This window comes from Salarias fasciatus, chromosome 15, assembly GCF_902148845.1.
Source record: "Salarias fasciatus chromosome 15, fSalaFa1.1, whole genome shotgun sequence".
NCBI classification, from domain to species: Eukaryota; Metazoa; Chordata; class Actinopteri; order Blenniiformes; family Blenniidae; genus Salarias; species Salarias fasciatus.
In genome coordinates, this window is record NC_043759.1 from 7,120,819 (window position 1) to 7,135,594 (window position 14,776).

Here is a 14,776-nt window from a genome sequence, read left to right on the forward strand (position 1 = left end):
GATGTCTACAACCGCCCCTGTGAGAGCGGTTTTACCCGCAGGACCCCGCCATGTGTCCCAAATATCTATTCAGAGGCTGCTTTTTTTGTTTTTCTTTTAACTGAAATACTTGTGGGGAGAGAAGGAAAAAAAACCCACCAACCCACCATCACTCTGAGAAAACATGTAGCCTTCACCGACCTGTTAAAACCTTTGAGCTGCAGGCAGACAACCACAACGCAGAGCCCGCGGCCAAATGTGAATACAAATCAGCTCACCTTCTCCACAGAGACGTGGCGGTGGCTTCTCTCAGAAAGAGCCAGAGTGAGATGGAGTTATGGGCTCGGATGCCGTTTAAATGTCCAGTCACAGTAAAACGGCTGAGTCGAAAGGCAAAGCAATGAGATTCGATTGATTGATTTTCGGTTAAAATCAAAAACAACGGAGAGTGCAGAAGTTTCACTTTCCCACAGAGTCGGGTTGTTCTCAAAAAGTTTCGTTTTCAGTGTCTCTGAGCACTGTGAATGTGTAAATGTTTCCTAATAGAAGTCAGTTATCGTATAAAGAAGAGGAAGCAGCTCTGTGGCTCCTGTTTGAGGGAGTGAAGCAGCCTCGGCTACAGCGGCCCGGCGCTCCACGTGTATGTGTTGAACGATGAATCAGACGGGTCAAACGCAGAGGAGAGATCTCCCGAGGCCATCATTACATCAACTTTAAAAAAACAGGTGACCCCAGTGGTCAAAAGCTCCGCCTGTTTGCTTCTTCCTTCGACCCCCGTTTAGCCTCGGGATGAGAATTTGACTATTCTTGTTGTGGGTCACTTCACATTAAGTCAGAGGCTCAAGGACAAAAACAGAAACTGCTATTCTAATAAAAAATTTAAAATCCTGTGCATTCGAGAGAGACAGAAAGCAGAGAAAACAGGATATCTGTGTGAATATTAAAGAAATAAACGTGGAGTTGAATACAGATTTCGGATGACCGTCTTGTTTTGGCTTCATTCACCGCCGCTCCGCGTTCACCCTCTGCCCGTCTCTCTGCTCTGTCCCCGGCAGGCGGCTGCAACATCCGGAACCAGTCGAGCAAGACGCTGGAGCACTGCGCCGAGCTGCTGGGCCTGGTTCAGGAGGACCTGAGGAGCAGCCTCACCTCCAGGGTCATGCTCACCACAGCAGGGGGCGCCAAAGGAACAGTCATCAAGTAAGACATGTCAGAGGACAGTCCAATGACTCCCTTTCATTTTCTGCGGACTTCACACAACCGTAAGCCGTCGCTTAAAGGAGAACGTTAAAGCAAGACTTCATATTGGAGGATTTACATTAATGTAGCCCAGGACCAGGCTCACCGTGACGGAGTCTATCAGGAGGCGGCGCGTGTGATCGAAACAAGCTCGTGAAGATTAACAGCCGTGTCTTCAGAGGAGAGAGGTGATCAGAGCTCAATTTTCCAGCTTTTAACTCGGATTCAATCAATGAAAACCGTTAAGCTTTTAATTCTGGAATCAAAACCTGCACGTACCTGGTTTTACATCGGGGACTACAAAGGAAACCAGCTATCTGTGTCGATACGGCGGAAGCTGGTGGACCTGCTTCCCCTCACAGATCAATTTAAATGAGGCAAATCACTTTGATTTACATAACGGCCATTATTTCTATTGCACTCATTTATTTATATGGCACCAATTTATTTATATGGCACTTTTCATAGATAAAAACCACAGAGTGGCTCACGTTAAAACACAGTACTGTGTAAAGTTTTGTCATGATAAGAAAGGCTATCCAAGTTGAGGATTTTGTTGTGTAGCATTAAGCTAGTTTTTAATGCGTTAGCATGGTAATGATTTGAGCTCTCTGAGGTTCGAACAGCCATTTCAGCCAAGGCCTGACTGTTCACACTAAGAGCCGCTGTGTTCAGGCGTAACCCAGACCAGCTCTGGAAGTGGTTTTTAGTGACAGTGCTCTTACCTGTCCACACGTGTCTTCTGGGCTTCGCCACGCGTGATCCCATCACCGGAGACACGTTGGCGCCAGGTGTGAACGACTGAGCCGACTCACACGGCAGATGGTTGACGTCTTGTCGTTGGCGTCCGGAGAGATGGGCGAGCTCCCGTCGCTCGAGCGTAGGGCAAACTGAAACGAGGTTCGGAGAGGAGCCACGAGCAGCTGGCCGCCCCGTCGTCCCGAACTGGGCCGATCCACGCCGAATCTGATGCCGCTGCCTTTTGCCAGCACTTGTTAGGGGTATACTGGGGCGCCATCTGGGCGTTGTTGGGGCCGCGTCCCGATGCAGATTCTGATTAGGAGAGGTCGGAGAGGTGGCTGGAAGGTCGCTGCCCACGTTTGGATCGGACAGTTTTTTGGCGCGAGCGACTCCCGCTTCAATCTGTGACTTTCGGGCGAATGTTTTGAATGAAAGTTTTCACAACCCTCTTATTCAGCAAGTTATTTTTGCTTGCGTAACGGATCTAAATGTGTTTTGATCTTTTAACTATCACATCCAAAAAAAAAAAAAAAAATTACTTTGAAGTTATGAAGATTCTTCTCTAAAGCCACTTACTAGTCATTAATTTAGAAGCGATAGTCATTTTTACAAGTTGTACTAGTTCCCTGGGAAACCAAACCTTACGTTACTTTTAAAAGTCTTGATGAGTTGCTGGGAGGAAGCTCAATAATGTAGAAGTTAGACCTTCTTCAAGGGAAAGAATTTAGAAATTTATGACAACAAAATGGCTGAAATAAACAGCTTTTCACAGTGTTAGGCTGCCAATGCTAATCACAGCTCATATGCATTCAGGCTGATACATAGAGAAGTAACAGGTATCACATATTCCTTAAAAGTCTTGGGGTTGCTTTGTCTTCAAGGTTTGTTTAAATACTAGAAGACGTTAGGGGTGTAACGGTACACAAAAGCCACGGTACGGTACGTACCTCGGTGTAAGGGTCACGGTTCGGTACGTTTTTCGGTACAGTAGGGAAAAAGTAACAAAAGCTCACAAATGTACCAGAACATTTTTCCCAAGCTTTCCCACGCGACACATTATTGGCCCAGTTAACATGGGTGTTTTTTTCAATCCGATTGTAAACAATCGTATTAAACGCGAGTGTATTCATGTACAGCATACAAAGCATCCACGATGAATCCTCGTTTACAAGGACCCTGGGTGAAGCGGATTATACAGCGTCCTGTGACATGCGCACAAAGTCTCACGAGGAACTTGCAGGTCTTTAGCTCCGCAGCAGCAGTCCTCAGCGCCGAGCAGAGTGTTTTTGTCTGCTGATATCTGCTCAAATAATGTCCCAAAATCTCCATGATACGCTGCTGAAGGAGCGGCTGCTCCCCTGGCTGGAGCACCGCCGCGCCGAGCAGCACGTCTCGGTGTGAGCTGTGGTCGCATGCCGATGTTTCGAATTAACTGGTGCCCGTGTTAACTTGTGACCAGTACACGACTGAAACATGTAGTCGTTCTGGCGAACGTCGGCTATCGACAGTTACAGTGAGTGTATACGTTTAAAGTCTTTTGTGAGTCTTACTTTACCACTGCTATAATCGGCATGTGTTTACACAGACCTCCGCCGTCATTCGTTAACACGGGAACCAGTTAATCCATAACACCAGCCGGCGATCGCTCGTATTCTGCTATAGAGCTCTTTATACAATTCGCTATTGCGCGATTTGGTTCCATCTCGCCTCTCCAATGTTTTTTCTGTCGGGGTTTTTTATAAAAAAAAAAAAAGTGTTTTTCAACCACAGTGGTGTTCTTCTGCTGGTTTTTTGACTGTGCTGCTTCCCGTTTACTGGCACGTCACACGTCACTACGTATGAGGGAACGCATGCGCGGAACAAATACTCCCCCGTTTAATCCGCTCCGCCACACGCTACATCTCTCATTCCGCTTGTACTTTCTTCTTCGTTTGTTCATGTTTGGACCTGCTCCTTCTTCTTCTTATTCTTCTTCTGTGGTAATGGTGGTTGCCGGCAGCTTTTAGGCTCATTACCGCCACCTAATGTTGGAATCAGAACTCGCTTTCTTCTTTTTTTTTTTTTTTTTACTCACTCTTGTATTCTTCGTGTGATTGTGTGTACCGACCCGTGACCCCCGTACCGACGAATGCAAATACCGTTACCCTCCTAGTAGACGTGTTATTATAATGTAGCTGAGACGCTCAACAAATGTATTGCTAATAAAAGTAGCATGAAGCGAGTGAACAGGCTAATGCTGACGCTGCTTCCAGAGAGACGTCTTTCACTTTGCTCTCAGGAGAAAGGATGCTCAGGTTAAAGTGCTTTGTTTTTGTCTTTTTTGTTTCAGAGAACTTTTGCATTTACACAGCAAATTTCTGAAAACAGTGTCGATTTACAAGTTCCGCCCAGTTTAGCACTGTGAAAGAGAAAGCTGCTCAGGGAAATGTTGATGCTAGCGGCAGGCAGACGTCAGCTTCGTTTATTGTGAGGATTACCTGTGAGAAGTTTCTTCATGGTTGAGTTATTTGTCTGCCTGATGAGGAGTTTCTACTGTACTCCCAGATATCAGCAGCAGCTTTGCAAACATCAGATTTGAAGAGATTTGCTTTTCAGCTCCCAGTTGCCTAATTTTTTTTTCTTGAAATGTGAAATTTGCTGTTAACCTTTTTGTATGACTTTGACCTCTCCGTTTGGGTTGTAAGCCAAAACAAACACTGAAGAATGACTCTAAAATACAGCATTTATCACTGTTTGGAAATGTTTTTGCAGTGCAGCCCAGTACATATTCACTACATCTTTAATTTTTAGACTTCGAGGCACTTTTTTATTTTTTCCTGTAGCGCTCTCCTCGGAGCCTCTCCTAGCGGGGATTCCTGCTGGGAGGCGCGCCAAATGAAGGTGACCTTTCCGGTTTGCCACAGCTTGAATGGGACCACAAATTCTGCTGAGCCAAAACATGCTCGTCTAATGTTATTAATGGCCCCCATTGTCCCGGCGAGGTGAGTTAAAGCTGCTTTTTCCCAGCGAACAGAGGACGTTCAGGGCTGTAATCATGGAGATGCTCACCGCCGTGGCTTGTTTGAGTTACAGTCCTGATGTTTGACAGAAGCTGTCTTCCTGAAATGGAAAATAGTGTTCAGCGCTTCTGTAGCTGACCTGATTGTTTTTGTGTCTGATGTAGTAATCATGAGTCATCAACGTATAGATGTTACGATAGCAGTAAATTTGTGCTGCACGTTTTGAGATTTGTAAATGAACTTATTAAGTTCCAGATTGATTCATTTCCATTCAACACATTCCCAACTTTTTCCTAAAATGGCACAAATAATAGGATTATTGGTATAAGTTAGTATTTTATAGCTTTCCTATCAAGCATCGAGAACTAAATGAGAAATCTAAAAAAAAAACAACCAACAAAAACAGCCTGCTAGAGTAAATCTTCACAACAGTATTCTCACATAGATATTTAAACATGACAGATCCAGCCCACATTTTCAGGTCCGTTGCTCATCCCACAAATGCATCTTATATTCACACTTGTCATCTTTAAGAAAAACAAAAAAGAAGTAGAGCACATAAAGCCAATGTGTGTTGTTACAACTTATCAACCGAACAAGCCAGTGACTGACCTCAGTACCGCAGTTTGAATGGATTCCACATTGAGATCAGCTCTGCTGCTCATCCTACAAATGCATGTATCCTACAAATGGGTCACGATTCAGCCCCACTTGAGCAGCATTTCCGCCGTCTGCCCGGAGACAGTCGGAGCATTTTTAAACAGTTGCTTTCTTGGTTTGGTGGAGACGGTGTCGAACCGTTTCCAAAAACTCGTGTTCTCCCCCATTTCCACGGAGATGGAATTGACCAAAAGTTTCACCTTCGAAGCCATTTTCAAACCGTTGCGTTTTGAGTGCTTCCAACCGCTATCGTTATTTAGGGCCAATCCCAATTCTACCCCTTTCCCCTACCCCTCAGCCCTTGGCCCTATCCCTATCACTCTCCTCCCCCTTTTAGAATAGGGCTGAGGGCTAGGGCTATCTTTGCAGCACTATGAATTGGGATACCCCTTGGCCCTTTAAGCCCCGCCGCGCTCCTATAACAACAAAAAATTATGGATATTAGAAATGATAGAAATTACTTTAGAAATTACTTTTATTTTTTAATAATGGTATTATTATTTACCTTATATTTATTTTTGAGGTTCTCCCACTTTTTTGAAGCTTGCTGGGCTGTAACTTCCCCTTCCAAGCCATTTTCTTTTATGAATTTCCTAAAGTAATACATATATGTTTATATAAACACGTTTTATTACTAACATATTATAGCTTAGACGAATAATATAATTTACTCCCATTGTGTTTTGGCGCTGTATTTTGATTTCAAAAACTTTTCTTCATTGTCACCTCTAAACTGAATCAGAAGTCGGGTTTCATCGGAGGTCCCTGTGTCAAACATATTACGTTAAAAACGTGATAAAAGATGATGTTAATACAGCGATTAGTGCTCTTCCGAAGTTACAAATTTACGATTGGAAACGGAGCTACGCGGCGCTAAAATGTTAATCCATGACTGGGACACTGTCACACTAGTATATCTATAAATTCAGTGAAGCAAATACACTTTTTATAGCTTTTTAAATAGTATACAGAAAGCAAGCGAACATTTGTGCGACTCCGTGGTGGGCGCCATGTTGTTTTTTTCTGGCCAATGTGAAACTCCGCCTACCCCTATTGAGAATAGGGAGGATCGATGCAGACTTCGCCGAAAGGGGTGAAATAGCCCTTCCCCTTACCCCTACCCCTATTCAAAAAGTAGAATTGGGATAGCCCTTAAGCCTCGTGTACGCGCATATCATAGGGGTAGGGGGAAGGGGTAGAATTGGGATTGGCCCTTAGACTGACGCCCAAAACGGAAGGAAAGTCTTCAAGTCTCAAGGCTGGTTGGTTGTATTATTTAGATAATTCAGGTCTTATAGAGGAAAATTCCAGTTGTTGCTTTGCAGCCTGTGCAACTCAACATGAGCGGAATTAGAATTGGAGAAAGCTCACAGTCTTACAAACATGAACGGGCTTGTTCCTTCATCACTGTGCACCAGTGCCGCTGTTAGGACTCTCATCCGTCACGCGGCGCCTCGAATGACCCTTCCGAACGGCCTCAGATTCACTCGGTGGCCGGCCGCCGTCACACCGCCCCGGGCGCCGAGCGGTCCTGCAAACAGCTCGGAGCTACGCTTCACACACTTCACCCGGGAGGATCATTGAAGTGCCGCGGCCGCCGGCTGACCAATCGATTGGGTCCAGCTCGCTCTCTATTTACTCCACTTTACATGAAGTGATATTGATAAACCGGAACCGCATTGAAATGATCTCCTCTGGCTCATATCATCACACGGCGAAGTGCGAGACGCCTCCTGTGGATGGAACGGCACATATGGAACAATCAGCAAACACACCGAGATCTCCATGTTCTCCTATGTACGATAATTTGATTTTCCAGACTCTGACTTTGCTGAAAAACATTTCTTAACAGCCTTTTCTCAGTGTGGATCGAATCGTAGACTTACAGTGGAGAATTCCTCCTGGAGGTGAGAATTTCAGAAGTATCAGTCATGCGTGCCGCAACATATAACATTCAGCTAAATTAAAAAAAAACAAAAAAAAAAACGCTTCTAATCAAACTCCTTTATCGAATCCCTCAGAGTAATATCTGATGTTTCAGGTGCTGCATACATTATACTACATTAAACGATGGAATTCACCACATTTATTGAAATGATTAAACACAAATTGGAAAAACCCACATGGGTGTGGAGGACTCATGTACTGTGTTTAAGGTATATATTCTCCCTTCTTACCAGCAGTGCAGTGCTGCATCTACACAGCAGCAGGAAAGCACCGCTTCACAGTTGGCACATTTAAATCACAAGTTATAGCTAAACTATACAAATACAATAATGCATACTATATAGTAAGTACACATATAACACTGTAAGTATGCATATACATTGTGTAAGATTTACACTTGTACAACTAATAATAATTGCAAGTGTACATTAAGCAACATGCACATATGGAAGTGCACATATACTACAGCAGAGCTGCAGTTTTTTTAACATTTCACTGTATTTTGAACCACAAGGTTTCATTAATTGAGTTTTTGTTGGAATTGTATTCACTTTCTATAGTAATTGTTTTTTTTTTTGTGAAAATGCATGAAAGACTGTTTTACCACCCACACACTGCGCCACAGCAAAGGAAAACTCTAAAGTTGATATTTCAAGGTTATCATGGCTGGATTTTACGCACTCAAGATGAAGCTGTGCTGCGTGCGGCCCTTGAACTGAAATACATCTGACACTCTTGATCTGGAGCCTTTTCCTGGGTGATAATCAAGTTGAAACATGAATGAATCAAAGTTACCTATTCAGAAATTAAAAGCTCCGATTTAGACGACTATTGCTGCTTCCTGTTGACGTCTTGTCTGTGTTTTTTCTGTCTCGTGGTGTATTTTCCTTCACTAAAAATGGTGTGATCTGCTGTATCGGAGAGTTGTTGTTGTGCCTTCTGAAGCGTTCGCTGTGCTTCGGTCGGGCGGCTGCGGCAGGCGTGAGGTGATTCCCTGCGAAGGTCCGTTTGGACACCGGCGTGACTCGGCGCGACAGATAAGGCCCCGAACAGACTCCGAGGCGGGAAGCGGAGCGTCTCGGAGCAGACGCGCCGGCCCGGACCGCTGACGGCTCGGAGAATCGGCTCCAGCGTAGCCAGATAAGCGGCGAGGCAGCTCCAGCATTATGCCGTTTTTCCGGCTCGCCGCTCAGCGCCGAGCGAGAGCTCCCAGGATTCCAGCCGACCTCGGGCCTGCCCGGAGCTCTGCAGACAGCCGAGCAGCCCTCGTCCCTCCCAGCAGGCCGCGCTGCTCTTTCGCCGAGGCTTCGAAAAGCGTTTAATGACTGAATCCTGGGAGCGATGGAGACGATGAGACCGGCGGGCAGAGACGCTCCCATCTGCCACCAGACAGGCTGCAGAAAACAGCACGCCGCTCGCGTCCTCGCCGCGCAGCACGCCGGTTCTCCCAGCTCCTTTTAACCCAGACGAGGGGTTCAAACCGGGACACCTGCGGCTGGAAGAGGTTCAGATGCACAGCAGTGAAAATACAGAGAGGAACAGAGATGAGATAGAAATACACAAGGGAGTGTATCGATGTAAACATGAAAGGTTTGCTACTTTGTCCTTATTTTTCTGTTAAGTCTTGACGTGACTCGCTATTATGATTTCATATATTACATATTTTGTTTGCGATTAGTTATTATATTCAATTGATTTGTTTCTATTTCATTTTTTTGCTCTGTTTGACGAGATTTTAAGTTTTTTTTTCCTTTTTCTTAGTTGTGATGAAGTGCTCTTTCTCAGCAGCTACTGTTAAGCACTAGTCCATATATCTGCTTATTTTTTAGTCAGAATTATCAACATTCTCTTCCAAATCACCCACGATGCAACACCCTGCTGCCAGTCACACTTCCTATTTTTATCCCTACAATGACGAAGCCATGGCTATCGCTCATCTTAATCTTTATAAATTATAAATTTGCAATATACTGCGCCACCCTCGATTTAACAACTGAAACATCTTTCTACAACATGTAAAGAAACTCGGTTTAATAGAAGTACTTTTGAAAAGAATACATTTTTACCCATTGCTCAATTTTCCATTTGAATTGGTAAAATATTTCTACTGATGCTGAGGTCCTTTGGCGCCCCCTATGGGATCTCCTTTGGAAAAGCAGCACTTTCTCATCGACACTGTCTTTCCCACCTTTTATCTCTGGTAAATTACTGACATTTTCAATACTGAACAAATACTTAGAAGTCATCAAGAAATACTTTGCCTCCTCGGTCGCAGCTCAAAGCATTTCCATTGTCCTTGAATCGTCCTGTTTCTCGCTTGATTGCTGCATTATCCCGAAAGTTGACAGATTCATTGTCGGCGTGTTCTGTCAGAGAGCAGCGGTTCGATATAGAAACACAGACATGGAGGCAGCCTGCTGCAGCCAAGCCCCTGTTTGCATTCAGCCTGAGCTCAGTCACTCGAAAGTCCAGCGATTGTTGTGCTGGCAGCTCGACCCCAGCGCTCGCCCGCCCAATGCCAAGACACTCGCCTCGATTTCTAACCTCCCACGCTAACGTTTGTTTCTACTCTTTCATCCGCGGCGAGAGAAGAGCCGGCCCCGAAGAATTAAAAGCTGCTTCCCGTCGCCGTGCGTCTCTCGAGGTGCCGTTCGACGCCACGTCTGCATGTCATTTACGTCCCGTCCCCGGCGAACGGACGGATTGGACTTTTAAAGTGGATCAAATGTTCTGCGTCTGCGCGTCACGGTCGGGGCTTTGATATCGCCGCTAAAGTCGAGCGTAAACAAACACGGCGAGGCCCGTCTGCCTCTCCCAACCTCTACAATGTAAACAGAAGGAAATAAATTCAGAGTGCAGCTTGTCTCCTGCGGGTATCATTGATGGATTGACCTTTTTGGTGTAAGTACAAACAGAAAGCCGAGCTGAGAAGTGCCCCTCGAGATCCTGTTACACCACCAGTTTATACCTATAAAATCTGCTGGATTGCCTCGTGGAGAACGGAGTGGATGAGCATTGAGCTCCTGGAGTCTGTGCTGGCGGCAGATGGTGGGAAGAATGAAAAGCTGATGGGGAAAAAAATCACTTCCAACATGTTTTATTCTCTCCATTAAAGCCCCTGAAGAAAAAAAAAAAAAAGAAAAAAACCTTTTGACTGAGAAGAAAGCAAAGGATCCTCTGAGCACAAGGAGGCGACAGACTTTCTGGTGGTGGCAGATGGTTTGAGGGGGTTGGAGACAAAAAGACTAGTTTCTAGCATCTTTGTCCCCCTCAGGGATGAGTGAGACCACTGGGCAGCTACACAGGAAACAATTAATATTGTAAGAAATGCGCTCTTCATCATTAATCATGCTCAGCATGGTCTGGCTTTGCAAGTGCTCAGAATTTCAGAACGGTTAACATATAAAACACCGTATCCCCTCTTCACATTGGGCAAAGCACTTCCCCAATCACCACGCAGACATATAGAGGCAATCTGGAGTTGCCAGTTCACCAATCATCTGAAATGCCCATTTTCCCCAGAAAACTCAAAACTGGAACCCAGTTGCAGTAAATACTTGTTGGAATTTCGCTTAAGTCGTACTTTTTGACTTCAAATCATTTCCCACAACACTCAATTCGTCCACCACTGGGAGCACCTTGGGGCTCAGTGTCTTGCCCAGGAGCACTTAACCAGATGGACAAGGAGAAATGGGGAGGCCACCACCAGGATCATCTACTCACCTCGCCACACTGATCTCAATGCTAACCGCGACGCCACTGAGCCTCCGCCCGGGCTGCAACCAGCGACTCTAAATGCTATCAGGCCAATTAAAAGCCTCATTCTTTCTGTCTTGTTGGTATGCAGAGGTCCACCGGGCTGGCTCACTCTGCATTCAGCAACCATAACGATGAAGTTGGCCTGTAAACAAACACTTAAAACTGGAGAATTTTATTCCGTGCCTGTGCCAGACGCTTGATTAGCTTTGCCTTGATTTCAGACAAAGTTTTCCGTCGCTGTGGTGCAGTGGGTCATCTTTCATTGGAAGAGTCAGCAGTTCAATCCCCATCTCAGACAATGAACCCAAGTCGCTTCAAATAATGAGCAGTTATCTCGAGTAGCGGTTGCCATATCTTTTCATCCCGTTTTGAAAAAAGCAGTGATAAAATATAGATGAACAAATTCTTCAAAACCTGTGGATTATATTCCGTCATTGTCTGATTCTTGAATATCCTTGGCACGACTGCGGGTGGAGCTGTCCAGAGACGTGGCAGCTCGATCTGCCCGTGTCTTTAGGGCAGAGCTGTGGCTCAGGTGGTGGAGTGGATCATTTTTCAGTGCCAGCGTTGGCCAATTAATCCCCATCTCAGCTTTCCCGAGTCTCTCTGGGCAAGACACTGAAACCCAAGTGTCTTTCTCTGGTTTGCAAGCACCTTGCATAGGAACCTTCACCACTGACGTGTGTGTTTCCAGTGGTGTTGGGATTCTCACATTTGTTTTATTGAATGGGTTTTTCTAAAAAGTAGAGAAACCTGTAAGATAAATGTCCTGAAATTCGCTATATACACGGACTTCACTAACCTCTGAAATGTACGTCAAACCAAGGTACTGAAAGTTGCGCTCGGGAGTATTCAGGGCGCCGAAGCGTTGCCGGACTATTTAAAGGTTGGCTCGCTCTTGCGTTATACTCTGCCCGTGTTGAATCCATACTGTTGCTGATTTATATGAAAATTTCACAGGATTATTGCTGTAATTTCACAGTTGGCGAAAGTGGATAAAATGACAAACAGTGGGTGAATCCCTGTGAGGCAGCGGGCTGGACGCCCGCCAGCCGGCTGCTTCACCCCTAAGCTGGTTATTTATTTAGGTTACGTAAGGAAGGAGTGCAGACGGCTGAGAGAGTGGGAGAGACAGCCAGGGAGAGGGGGAGAACGAAAGACAAGAGGAAGAGCAAGTGTGGGAGGGGGATGAGATTTAAAGAGCGTCAAAATTAAACCACACATTTGTGTTTTTCTCTCTCTCTCTCTCTCGCTCTCTTTGTATTATTTTCTGCTCTGTTCGCTTTAGCAACAGGAATCTAATTATTTTTTTGCCGTGACAGTGAAGCAAACTAAATAAATGAGCATGTGTACAGGGAAGGTAGTGTGTTGTTGGAGATGTGTTTGTCAAAGCAGAGAGGAGAGGATGAGGAGAAGGCTGGGATTGAGATGCAATGCAGTAGTTCGGCTGTGTTTCAAATATATGAAATAATAGTTGACAAGTGGACATTCTGAAGCCGAAACATAAGTCCTACATGTCTGTACATGCGGCCAATATGGAGTCAGTCCATGTGGATACCTTCAGAGTCTCGAGATATTTAATTTGTTTTATCATAAAGCACTATATTATCTTAAAACATCAAGGCACTAAATGTAAGGCCAATTTGGTAGCAGTGACCACAAGCTGACTGGATACCAAGCCAACCTCAAGTCAGAGAAATGGTAGAAACTGGTTATAACCCCATCTAATATTAGGTTGAAAACTCTTAGGCTGCTTTGACACCAGGAAAGTTCAGGACTCGGTTCTCTCAGGAAGGCCAGAATTTTCACAACCCCTCTTGGTTTGGCTTGCTGCACACTACACTCGAGAGCAGACCAAACACATGGGCAAGGTCATGTAATTACAACAGCTGCTCTTTTGGGGGCGCTGTCGGCCGAAACAGACACTGACCAGACTGGCAGAGGAAGAAATCCGGCTCACTTGATTGGTGTGGATCGAAACTAGAAGTCCCGCCCCAGTAGCCGGCCAGCGGCTGACAACTAACCACAAGCAACCGCGATTTACAGTCTTCTGACCATCTATCGATGAGCGCCTGTGTTTCCCCACGTCTGCCCAAGAGACAGTTTCCAACTCTTTCTCTGTGCTTCTTCTGACTCGCTTTCCTTATTCTGCTGTCCAGATGCATTGTGCTCCACATAACGTCCTCTCACCGCAGCTGTTGGATAGTCCTGGAAAGTCCAAGTTGACACTCAGGATTTAGGGAGGGGAGAGATCGCCTGGAAGATCTGGATCTGAGATCAGTGGAGCTTTCACACGTGCAGAAGTGATGAGGATTTTCTCAGAAGGTCCTGATTTGGTCTGAGGTGCAGTTTGTTAACCAGGCTAAACCACGACCAAAGACTAGTTAAGGTCAACTCGAAATTTAGACTGAAAATCTTTAGGAAACTACTGTAAACTATGCAGAAACCAAGCTGAATCCAGTTCAACAATCTGTTAGGAACAAACCTAAAATTGTTTAGAAACCACTCCAAACTCAGGTCAACAACTGTTTTAATAACAGCAATATATAAACAGTAAACCCAGTCCAGAATTCAGATTCTAGCCTTAATCAATAATAAAACTGGTTGAAACCCAGGTCAAAACCTGTTAAAAACTAGCCTGAAGCTATATAGAAACCTGAACAAACACTGTTCAATAATTCAATGGAAACCAGACTGTAGCTAAATAACAACTAGACCACTAACAGGTCAAAAGACCTTTGGAAACCGTTTGAAAGCAATAGACCAATGTTGAAAACTAATTAAAACCTGGACCAAACCAGGCTAAACTGTGGTCAAAAACCCATTCCCCCGAAGAAATCAGACCAAACACAGACTGGGAAAACCCCCCCAAAACAGTTCAAAGTAGAGATAAAACTAAAACCAGGCCTAAAACTGCTTTAATTGAATCGAACACTTGTGCTTGATAACATTCTACTGGGTGAATGTAAAGATGTAAGAGGGCATTTCTAACTTTATCAGGGGGACCAACACATGTCAACAACAGTGCTTCAAATGGTTGGATTGACACCATAAAAAACAACTGTTCTAATCTCCTGACAGTCCGTTCAGAGTCGTTACAGAAAAAGGTCACAGCTCATCTCAGCCGGAGGAAAGTTTCTTTTAAAGTCTGCAAAACTAACTCACTTTCACCTGCTGCTAATCTGACAACTCAGGGACATTTGTGCTCATTATTCAGAGGGTTTTTAAATAAATACAAAGTGTCTCAGTCTCTGGTCAGAGAGAAATGTCAGGTCTGGAGGAACATAAGCGCATGATGACAGGATAATTGAAACAAACAGCACACTAACTGCGTAATGAACTTGTAGCAGCGCTCTGACCTGAGTCGACTAATTACAAGTCAACAAAGTGACTCATTGTGCCACCAGCGCTGTCAGCGACCTTTTGATGCTTTTAAAGCTGCTGTAAAGAAG

General features: G+C 44.9%; 1 protein-coding gene across 6 annotated transcripts in view; it reads left to right on the forward strand.

Moving 5' to 3' along the window:
- The window catches only part of LOC115401391 (unconventional myosin-VI-like), a 108,945-nt gene that overhangs the window by 41,782 nt on the left and 52,387 nt on the right, over nt 1-14,776 (forward strand). For all 6 annotated transcript variants that reach the window (XM_030109535.1, XM_030109536.1, XM_030109537.1 and 3 more), the window contains exon 12: nt 1,035-1,179. In XM_030109535.1, coding sequence (XP_029965395.1) covers nt 1,035-1,179 — 145 coding nt within the window. The remainder of the gene's footprint in view (nt 1-1,034; nt 1,180-14,776) is intronic.